Source organism: Littorina saxatilis, linkage group LG13 (genome assembly GCF_037325665.1).
Source record: "Littorina saxatilis isolate snail1 linkage group LG13, US_GU_Lsax_2.0, whole genome shotgun sequence".
NCBI classification, from domain to species: Eukaryota; Metazoa; Mollusca; class Gastropoda; order Littorinimorpha; family Littorinidae; genus Littorina; species Littorina saxatilis.
Genome location: NC_090257.1, coordinates 2,176,011 through 2,187,729, shown reverse-complemented (window position 1 = coordinate 2,187,729; position 11,719 = coordinate 2,176,011). Strand labels below are relative to the sequence as shown.

General features: G+C 43.3%; 1 protein-coding gene across 2 annotated transcripts in view; it reads left to right on the top strand.

Annotated features, from left to right (window-relative positions):
- The window catches only part of LOC138946246 (uncharacterized), a 62,437-nt gene extending 51,822 nt beyond the window's left edge, over nt 1-10,615 (top strand). For both annotated transcript variants that reach the window (XM_070317783.1, XM_070317784.1), the window contains 5 exons: nt 436-654; nt 1,362-1,439; nt 2,876-2,942; nt 6,544-6,740; nt 10,003-10,615. In XM_070317783.1, the coding sequence (XP_070173884.1) occupies nt 436-654; nt 1,362-1,439; nt 2,876-2,942; nt 6,544-6,740; nt 10,003-10,376 (935 nt within the window). In that variant the 3' untranslated portion in view covers nt 10,377-10,615. The remainder of the gene's footprint in view (nt 1-435; nt 655-1,361; nt 1,440-2,875; nt 2,943-6,543; nt 6,741-10,002) is intronic.
- Nucleotides 10,616-11,719: the final 1,104 nt, after the last annotated feature.

Sequence of the window (11,719 nt, the reverse complement as noted above, 5' to 3'; positions counted from 1 at the left end):
TACGGTCTTAGCAGTCATATTTAGCAATTTGTGTGTGATAAAACCTTTGCCCGTGGAAACGTTTGTATTGTCAAAAAAAAGGCCGCCTTCTGTTCTGTGAGCACCTTTTCGCATCAAGTCATATAACAGCAACAAGAAAATAAACAAACAAACAAAAACTTGCAAACGAAGAATCAAAGAAGCAAACAAAAACTCACAAACAAACAAACAAACAAATAAAGTACTACATGAGAGGGTAAATTTACATAGTGCAATATCATATTTGATTGTATCCCTTTTATGTTTTATGTGTGTCGTCCTATACAATTGTTGTTATAATCGTTTACAGGCAGACAGGGTGTGCCGAAGAAAAATTTCCATTTTTATGTAATATTTTAATGGACAATAAAGTGCTGTTATTGTTATTGTTATTGTTATTTTGTCCCCCAAACCTAGGAACATGCTGGATCAAGAAGTTTTGCCCCGCGTGTCGTCGGATCTGGGAGAATTGGTACTGGGATGCCGTACTCACCGCACAAGCCTCGGGCATTCCCTGCCGCTCCTCCCTCTTCCACGAAGAAAATGAAAAAGGGGATCGTCTATTCCGCGGGCGCTTTCGACAGGACGAAATCATGCGGAGAACCTGCAACACGCCTTGCAAGAAGGATCTCAAAAGTAGACTTCTGGGTTTTAAATCGAAAACTTTATTTTATCTTTATTGTTGATAACATGTTCTGTTTGATTAAGGGTATTCAGCTGGTATTTCCTTGTTTTCACTACCTATTTTATTCATGTTTTTATTACTTAGTTAGTGGAAGAATTTTTTGTAATGTATGCTTGATGGTGTAGGCTATGCTTTTAATTAGGCGTTGTTGACTATGAATGTAAATGCTTGTATAACTGTGTTTTAATTTAATTTTTAATGTGTCAAGCGCAAAGAGTATAATTGTAAAGTGATGATGTTGCACTATGCTATCTAAATGCTCATTTATTATTATTAGTAGTATTATTATTATTTAGGCAATCATGATACAGTCATTATAAAAGAAGCATGACATGACGTCAAAGAACACTTGTGTTACGTGGACTGAAGAAAAAACAAAAGTTGCAAGAACTAACATGGGATCGATGGTCGACTAAAGTATCATTATCTTGAAGCATATCATAACAGGAACCTTCTTGTTCTGCGTTCCATGTTGCCATGCGACACTGTCAAGGTTGTTGACGTGACGAAGTGTGCAGGTCGCCGCAGGGACTATTACAGGAACCAAAACAGATGATTTAAAAGACGGGTTACAAGGAAAGGAGGGGTTTTGTTCCTTTACATATTTAATTAGTATCATTAGTAATTATAATGCATACCTTTATGTGTGTATCGGCAGGTGGGTTGAAAGGGATGATGCCCAAAAAAACTCTGTCGTCGAGTGGATTAAAATCGATGTTGTTAATCGAAAAGAAAGGTAAATGGTGCACGGTGATGATCTTAATCTCCCTCTCTCTCCCCCTCTCTCCCTCTCTTCCCCTCTCTCTCTGTATCTCCCCTTCTCTATCTCTCTCTCTCTTTCTCTCTCTCTCTCTCTCTTTCTCTCTCTCTCTCCCTCACTTTCACTCCACTCTCTCCCTCTGTGTGTGTCTCTCTCTTTACATCTCTCTCTCTCCCTCTCTCTCGCTCCTCTCTTCCCCCCCCCACTCTCTCTCTCCATCTCCCCCTCTCTCTCTGCCTCTCTCTCCCCCTCTCTCACTCTGCCTGCTTGCCTGTCTATCTGCCTGCCTTTTTGTCTGTCTGTATGCTTGTCTGTCTGTCTTACACACACACTCTCTCTTTCTCTCTCTCTCTCTCTCTCTCTCTTTCTCTCTCTCTCTCTCTCTCTCTCTCTCTCTCTCTCTCTCTCTCTCTCTCTCTCTCTCTCCAATGCTAGCTTGATATTTTCCAGCAAATCACACTTTCTCCTTCCTGGCTCTCTCCTTTTTGTCAAAAAAAGTCTTTAAACATTTAGATGACGAGTAACTATTGGATTTTTTTCCTTTTTTGTGTGTCGAGTTTCAGTTGATTTTGTTTCGTATATCTGTTTTCCAATCCGTTCTTTAAATTTGCAGTGATTTTTGTCCAACTGTAATATAGTTGTGTGGTGAAATGTATTATGTTTTATGTTCTATTATTATTGAATTGGTGGTTTTTTTTACTCACCTGATTTTTTTTTACTCACCTGATTTATCAGTGATCCATAGTTAAAATAGTGTCCGGATGTACGACATCTAGCTCTCTCTCTGTGAAAAAAACTTAACGTTGACATTTTTCTCAGATATTATTAAAACTATATCTTTGAAACTTCACACGCATGAGAGGTTTGATGACTTCCAGGTACGAGGCAAATCTGGTTCACCCTTGTCAACTTTAAATGCCACAGCCGATTCAAGTTCGGGTAGAGATGTAGAAAATGATTATTTTAGTGATTGTCTTTGAAGCAACCGCTTTGAAACTTCACACATTGCTACAGGCCCATGTTTGGTTACAACAAGTAGCAACAACTATTTTCTGGAACGTTTAAAGACCCAGGGTATTGAAACTTAACACACTTTCGGGGTTTCATGACCTCCAGACATCACTAAATGGACCCTGGCCAATTTTCAAGAGTTATCATTTTGAATGCAAAGCATAAGGCTGTTCATTGTGTGTATGTATGTGTTTGTGTGCTTGCTTGCGTGCATGGTTGCGTGTGTGTGTGTGTGTGTGTGTGTGTGTGTGTGTGTGTGTGTGTGTGTGTGTGTGTGTGTGATTCACTTTCTATATACCGCAGGATGGTGAGTCGTATGAGCGTTTGCTCTGCTAGATGTTTGTCGTTCAACCATTATCTATTGACCTATGATTGTCCTGATGTTTGTGTTTTACCAACAGACAAGACGCTGATCATCAAGACCATAAATGAAACTGCCGGAGCCACTCTTAGCCTTAAGTGCCCAGGGTAAGTTATGCTTTAGAACAAATATAATCTGCTAAGTAACTTTGTTGTTTCAAGAGCTAGTGCTTGGCTTTGTTATTCTCATTCCATTAATTATCATCTGTCCGCAAGATCATTCATCCATGCCTCCGTCTCGTATCTGTCTGGTTGGGTATTTCTGCATGTCTGTACGTCTGTCTCTTTCTCTCCCTCTCTTTATTTTCTTCTTGTATTTCTCTCTCTCTCGCTTGTATGTGAATGCAACATCCCTCGCAAAATCTCTCTCTATCTCTCTAATCCCCCCTCTCTGGTTTTCGAACAAATCACTCTTGTCACAGCGCCCTTACCACGCTATGCGACACCTGGTTGTCTGCAACAAACCGATCTGAAATCAGTGGTGCTGTGTTTCTCGACTTTAAAAAAGCGTTTGATCTTGTTGATCATTCAATTTTACTGAAGAAATTACAGTTGTATCTCAGAAACAGTTCAGTGTGTAACTTTTTTGCTTCCTATTTACAGGACAGATCTCAATATACTGCCCTAAACTGTAAAATATCTACTGAGGAGACTGTGAAATGCGGGGTGCCTCAAGGGTCAGTGCTTGGGCCGATCTTGTTCTGTCTGTATATCAATGATCTGCCACTGCACATTTCTGACAGTAATGTAAGAAGGGATTTTTTTGCTGACGATTCTTCTCTTCACTCAAGTGGAAAGTCTGTTACAGTAATAGAGTCCTCCCTTCAAACAGCTTTAAACGATGTAAATAACTGGTGTAGTGCTAATGCTATGCTTGTCCATCAAATAAAAACTAAAAGTATGGTAATTGCAACCAGACAAAAACATCAGATTTCTCCACTCAAACTAAATCTTACTATTGGTACGCAATCAATTGAACAAGTTCAACAGCATCGCGTTTTAGGGGTAATTCTTGATTGTGAATTCAAGTGGCAGGCACAAATACAGCATATTTGCAAGAAAGTAGCCAAGAACGTTTTCCTCCTATCCAAGTTAAAGCAATATACCGACAGAAGGACTCTGGAAATGTTCCACCATGCTCATGTAATGCCTCACATTAATTATGTTTCGACGCTCTGGGATGGCAGCAGTGATGTCCACTTGAAAAAGTTAGACTCTCTCTATCGTCGCTCGGCCAAACTCATCATAAAGGATAATGCCTCAACAGATATGAAATTAAAAATGCTTAACTTTCTTCCACTGGAAAAGCATCTCAAGTTAAACAAAGCCATTTTCATGCATAAATTGTATCACGGTAAAGTGCCGATTTACATTACATCATTATTTAATAAAGCTACCCACAGATATGGGTCGGTCAACTTGATCCCACCAATTCCACGAATTGACCTGTATAAGACCAGTCTTGCTTTTTCGGGTACTTCAGTTTGGAATTCACTTCCATCATCCTTTAAGCACCTAAAGTCATTAAAAAGTTTTAAAAAATGTGTAAAAAACCACTTAATGTCTGAGTAGTTTAACGCCTTTTGACTTACCAAACTTAGTATTACGTCAAAAATATGCTGTTTGTTTGTTTATTTGTTGCTTAACGTCCAGCCGACTACGCAGAGTCATATCAGGACGAGGAAGGGGGGATGAAGGGGGCCACTTGTCAAGCGATTCCTGTTTACAAATGCACTAACCCATTACTTGTGTCCCAGCAGGCTTTAGTAAAACTAAATTAATACCTACTGGAAGATTACCAGTTTCCAGTATGTTAAAATAGGCTTAACCTATCTACTGCTGGACTTACATCAGAACACTAACAGATTAAACTATACATGAATCGCGAGACAAGCGGCAAGAGAAGAGATTTTTGAAAAAAATACAGGTGAATGAGCAAGAAGGCAGAAGAAAGAAAAGAATTCATGAAGAAAAAGAGAGCATGACAGGAAAGAGGAACCAAAAATCTACCTAACAGCAAACTAGAAAGCTCCTGCGGTTCCAAAAACAGGAGGGGCCTTTAATTTCACTGCGGGAAAAATATGCTGTGCATTGTATATTCTGAACATATTTTTGTTACTCTATTTGCTACATGTTCGATTGCCACCAGCTTGTATTTATAATTACCTGCATAGTATGCATTTGATTTTATGAATAACCACATATGTATGCTCTTCATGCCTCATCTTTATCATCATCATCATCATTATCGTCATCATCATCATCATCGTCATCTTTATTATCACGTTTTCCGACCTCCTTTTGTTGGTTAACTTTTTAACTTTTTAATTCTTAATTTTTATTTTTTTTTAAAAATTATATAATTGTGTGTCTATGCGTCCCAAGGACAGATTGTAAGAAAAGGCGTAGCCTTAAATCTAAATCCTTGTAAAATAAAGTTCAATTCAATTCAATTCAATTCTCTCTCCACCCTCTTTCTCTCTCTCTCTATCCCCCTCTCTCACCTTTTCTTGCTCTCGCTCTCTCTCTCTCTCTCTCTGTCTCTCTCTCTGTCTCTCTCTGTCTCTCTCTGTCTCTCTCTCTCTCTCTAACCCCCCCCCCCTCTTTCCCTCACTATAACCCTTTCTCTCCCACTCTCTCCCCCCTCCTCGTTCTCTCTCTCTCTTTCTCCTACTTCTCTCTCTCTCTCTCTAACCCCCTCTCTCGCCCTAGCTCGCTCTTACCCTTTCTGTCTCTAACCCCCTCTCCTCTTTCCCTCACTCTCCTCTTTCCCGCTCTCTCTCTCTCTCTCTCGCTTCCTCTCTCTCTCTCCTCTTGTTCTCTCTCTTCCTCTCTCGCTCTCTCTCTCTCTCTCTCTCTCTCTCTCTCTCTCTCTCTCTCTCTGTGCGCATAGTGTGTGTGTGTGTGTGTGTGTGTGTGAGTGTGTGTGTTATATTGAGTGCGAACGTAATTGCAGGCATGCGGCGCGCGCGTGTGTGTGAGTCGACTTTTCTTTTCCTTTGTATTATATTGACATACATGTACATTTCAATTATGCATTATGTATTCGTATGGGTAATGTTGTAATTAGTAATACTGTATGATTGCGATTGACAATTGTCCTTTTATTGTCTTTATTTTTATGTCTTAGTTTAGCAGGGACAGATTGTAAGACTAGGCGTGAGCCTAAAATCTCTATCCTTGAGTAATAAAGTTCGTTCGTTCGTTCGTTCTCTAGCTCTCTCTCTCTTCCTCTCTCTCTCTCTCTAGCTCTCTCTCTAGCTCTCTCTTCAGCTCTCTCTTCCTCTCTCTCTCTCTCTCTAGCTCTGTCCCTTCCTATCTCGTTCTCTCTCTCTAGCTCTCTCTCTTCCTCTCTCGTTCTCTCTCTCTCTCTCTCTCTCACTCTCTCTCTCACTCTCTCTCTCACTCTCTCTCTCACTCTCTCTCTCTCACTCTAGCTCTCTCTCTTCCTCTCTCGCTCTCTCTCACTCTCTTTATCTCTCGCTCTCTCTGTATCTCAATCTCTCTCTCTCTCACTCTCTCTCGCGCTCGCTCTCTCTCTCGCGCGCGCTCTCTCTTTCTCTCTCTCACTCTCTCTCTCTCTCACTCTCTCTCTCTCTCTCTCACTCTCTCTCTCTCTCTCTCTCTCTCTCTCTCACTCAAACCCCCTCCTCTCTCTCCTCTTGCTCACTCACTACCGCCACACCATGCACACCTTGTACCCCACCAGGGCCAAGTTGGACGAGGTCGTGATGTGGGTCAACAACTCTCGCTACATGCCTGGCGTCTCGCTGGACAATGACACAGACGGCAGGGTCAGCGTGGACATCAACGGGACCCTCCACATCGGCCCTCTGCTCCTGGCCGACAAGGGCATCTTCCACTGCATCGTCGGGGGCAAGGAGAGCGGACATGTCTTCATCAACGGTGAGTAGCTTACATCGAGCTAACGAGTGTAAAGGCAGGGATGGACAAATTGTCCGCCCGATCGCTAGGGGCGAATACAAAATCTTGCATGCAAAGTAGAAACCGTCTGGCAACTCGCCCGGCTGGCCCGTGAACATTCCGGTCAAATGCGACTCTTTTGGTTGTTATTTCGAGTTTCAAAGCCATGTTAACACCGCAACTGTGCAATATTCCGGGACAGGAACATTTCTGGTGGGCTAGTGACTTTCTTGAACTACTCGCCCGGCTGGCGAGTTAAAAGGTTAATATTTGGCCATCCCTGGTTACCTTGAGCTAACGTATGTAAAGGGTATGGTAAAAATGTCTTATCGTGGCAGACCAGTGAATCTTTCATTGTATAATCGGGGGCAAGGAGAGCGGACACGTCTTCATCAACGCTGAGTAGGTTACATCGAGCTAACGCGTGTAAAGGTTATGGTTAACATGTCTTATCGTGGCAGACCGACGAGTGAATCTTTCATTGTATAATCGGGGGCAAGGAGAGCGGACACGTCTTCATCAACGCTGAGTAGGTTACATCGAGCTAACGCGTGTAAAGGTTATGGTGAACATGTCTTATCGTGGCAGACCGACGAGTGAATCTTTCATTGTATAATCGGGGGCAAGGAGAGCGGACACGTCTTCATCAACGCTGAGCAGGTTACATCGAGCTAACGCGTGTAAAGGTTATGGTGAACATGTCTTATCGTGGCAGACCGACGAGTGAATCTTTCATTGTATAATCGGGGGCAAGGAGAGCGGACACGTCTTCATCAACGCTGAGCAGGTTACATCGAGCTAACGTGTGTAAAGGGTATGGTGAACATGTCTTATCGTGGCAGACCGACGAGTGAATCTTTCATTGTATAATCGGGGGCAAGGAGAGCGGACACGTCTTCATCAACGCTGAGCAGGTTACATCGAGCTAACGTGTGTCAAGGTTATGGTGAACATGTCTTATCGTGGCAGACCGACGAGTGAATCTTTCATTGTATAATCGGGGGCAAGGAGAGCGGACACGTCTTCATCAACGCTGAGTAGGTTACATCGAGCTAACGCGTGTAAAGGTTATGGTGAACATGTCTTATCGTGGCAGACCGACGAGTGAATCTTTCATTGTATAATCGGGGGCAAGGAGAGCGGACACGTCTTCATCAACGCTGAGTAGGTTACATCGAGCTAACGCGTGTAAAGGTTATGGTGAACATGTCTTATCGTGGCAGACCGACGAGTGAATCTTTCATTGTATAATCGGGGGCAAGGAGAGCGGACACGTCTTCATCAACGCTGAGTAGGTTACATCGAGCTAACGTGTGTAAAGGTTATGGTGAACATGTCTTATCGTGGCAGACCGACGAGTGAATCTTTCATTGTATAATCGGGGGCAAGGAGAGCGGACACGTCTTCATCAACGCTGAGCAGGTTACATCGAGCTAACGTGTGTCAAGGTTATGGTGAACATGTCTTATCGTGGCAGACCGACGAGTGAATCTTTCATTGTATAATCGGGAGCAAGGAGAGCGGACACGTCTTCATCAACGCTGAGTAGGTTACATCGAGCTAACGTGTGTAAAGGTTATGGTGAACATGTCTTATCGTGGCAGACCGACGAGTGAATCTTTCATTGTATAATCGGGAGCAAGGAGAGCGGACACGTCTTCATCAACGCTGAGTAGGTTACATCGAGCTAACGTGTGTAAAGGTTATGGTGAACATGCCTTATCGTGGCAGACCGACGAGTGAATCTTTATATAAGTACGGGTATGACAAAGCAGAACTAATGGGGCAGGTTCTTGTGTATTATGTCTCGTCGGAATGCAGATAGACCCATGGTTGTGTTTATAATGTCCACCTTCGCACTTTGTCTCCTTTCCAATTGGTCTTCTTTCTCGCAGATAGACCCATGGTTGTGTTTATAATGTCCACCTTCGCACTTTGTCTCCTTTCCAATTGGTCTTCTTTCTCGCAGATAGACCCATGGTTGTGTTTATAATGTCCACCTTCGCACTTTGTCTCCTTTCCAATTGGTCTTCTTTCTCGCAGATAGACCCATGGTTGTGTTTATAATGTCCACCTTCGCACTTAGTCTCCTTTCCAATTGGTCTTCTTTCTCGCAGATAGACCCATGGTTGTGTTTATAATGTCCACCTTCGCACTTTGTCTCCTTTCCAATTGGTCTTCTTTTTCGCAGATAGACCCATGGTTGTGTTTATAATGTCCACCTTCGCACTTTGTCTCCTTTCCAATTGGTCTTCTTTTTCGCAGATAGACCCATGGTTGTGTTTATAATGTCCACCTTCGCACTTTGTCTCCTTTCCAATTGGTCTTCTTTCTCGTTGTTGGTGTTATTCGTCCTTCGTCGTCGGAGATGAACAAGATTCAGGACTAGCTTGTCCGGTGCGTCCGCATGCGCCCTGAATTCTCTCCCATATTTGGGCACACTTGGGAAGGTATGGCACGTGAAATACTGTCAGGTCTAAGTTTGCGGAGCGGACGCTTCCTCTCTGCTGCAGCGCTTATTTTCAGCTGTGTTTTTGTGTTGAGCAGTATCTAGGCACCAGTATGAAACAGACGGCGCAAATTGGGTCGGTTTTGAGCAAGCATCTCCCAGGAGCCATCCCCGATGTTAGAATCTTTTGGGGATGCTCTTTAAGGCAGCTCTCCCCCCCTCCCCCCCTCCGCTCTCCCCGCCCGACTCCGACGGGTCACTTTCCCTGACACAGTTCGCCATAATGGAGCTGCTTTGGGATGCGGTGATCCAGCCTGCGTCAGACATGCTCAGCCCACTAGCAATGACAGCGTGCTGAAGCGCCTCGGTGACAGGAATCTTGTCCTGCCAGCGGATGCGCAAGGCATTGCACAGTTGTGTTAGAACTTAGAGCAATATATAAGCAGCAGGATCTTTTCACGGTCAGTGACCAACACAACTGCGTTGTCCTACTTCATGAAAGTTGCATGCACGAAATATGCACCTGCACTTTATCCGAAAAGTAATGTGCGAGAGAGACCACCTAGCTATGTCATAACTTAAATATTTCTTCACACGTGTGGGTATCATGTAAGTAAGGTCGGGTCAAACTACAGTGTGGCTGAGACCTCAAAAGCAATTTTTCACAGCTCGTCATTTTAAAGTCACCGAGATCAACCTCTTTCACGAGACACTTTTGTTCTTTTCTGTGTAAGAATTTTGAGAACATGAACATGTCTTTCGATGAATCCGATCAAACACCCGTTCTGCCCACAGTGACGGAGGTGATGGTGGACGAGTTCACGTACTACGGTATGTGGGTGCTGGGCAGCGTGGGGGTGGACTTCGTCCTCTTTATCATCCTCATGGTCGTCAAGCACCAACGCCGCAAGCGGATCCTCCTCTCTGCAAAAGACGCCGGCCTAACAGGCAGCAGCAGCGACAGCGACGACGACAACAACGAGAACGCCAACATCAACATCAACTGCGCCACGACGACCTGTAGCCTTTCTGCAGCGTCAAGCGATGAGGCTTCTTCCTTCTCGTGTGTGGAGTCCCGAGCAGAGTCGCGGTCCTCCAGCGGGGGTCTCACCCGCTACAGCAGCAGAAGCAGCTGCTGCTATGGCCTGCCCAGTCAGACCAGTATTTGACTGGTACACAGGGAATGCCTTAGTTGGTTATTGTCCCAGGAAAAATGGGAACATACCGATCAACAATGCCGACAGGAGCGTCTGTTACGGCCTGCATAGTCAGACCAGTATTTGACTGGTACTTAGGGGATGCCTTAAGGGCAGATGGGCCAGTGCACTATGTTTTGTTTTAATTTGAATGTTTTATTTTGTTTGAATGTTATTTTATGAAAGTAATGAATAAACAATGATAAATGATAGTCACTTTTTGTATTTTGGGTTGCTGGTTTTTGTTTTACGCGACAAAAACAGTCAAAAACAGACAAAACTGGAGTACAGGGCGAAAATAATATTTCAGCAGATATGATTGTCACACTTCTAATTATTGTTATATTTTATCTTTCTGGGTATGCTCTAGGGGATTACGAAGCAGATTTTGATTATTATATTTATATTTGGAGTTAGGGACATTTCTTTGTTACAACCGTCAAATTTTAGGGTTATGACTGTAATACAATGGCAACAAAATCCTTTCGTAATTCCCCAGAATGGGATATTCTGCACAAACTGTTATTGCTCTAGCTAAATTACAGCCAGATAAATCGCAACACCACAGATGCAACTGCCGCAAAAATGGCTGACATGAGAAAAACGACGTTGAAGATAAACTATTCAAATATTGTCTTTATTGACACATAAATATGACACTTTAGACAAAAACACAGACACACATGCATTTTAGGTATGTTATGAGACCATTATCTGCAAAAAAATTAAAACAAGGGTTTTGATCAATTTGTCCATTTTGCACAGGCCCACATCCCCTTAATTGGTTATTGTCCCAGGAAAAATGGGAACATATCGATCAACAATGCCGACAGGAGCGTCTGTTAAGGCCTGCATAGTCAGACCAGTATTTGACTGGTACTTAGGGGATGCCTTAATTGGTTATTGTCCCAGGAAAAATGGCAACATACCGATCAACAATGCCGACAGGAGCGTCTGTTACGGTCTGCATAGTCAGACCAGTATTTGACTGGTACTTAGGGGATGCCTTAATTGGTTATTGTCCCAGGAAAAATGGGAACATACCGATCAACAATGCGGACAGGAGCGTCTGTTACGGCCTGCATAGTCAGACCAGTATTTGACTGGTACTTAGGGGATGCCTTAATTGGTTATTGTCCCAGGCAAAAAAAAGGTGAAATACCGGAATCAACAGATCAACAGTGCCGACTGGAGCTGCTGTTACGGCCTGACCAGTCAGACCAGTATTTTAGTGCTACATAGGGAACGCCTTATTTGGTTATTGTCCGGTGAATCTTTGTTGGAAATACAGGAGTTAAGATCACCAGTGCCGACTG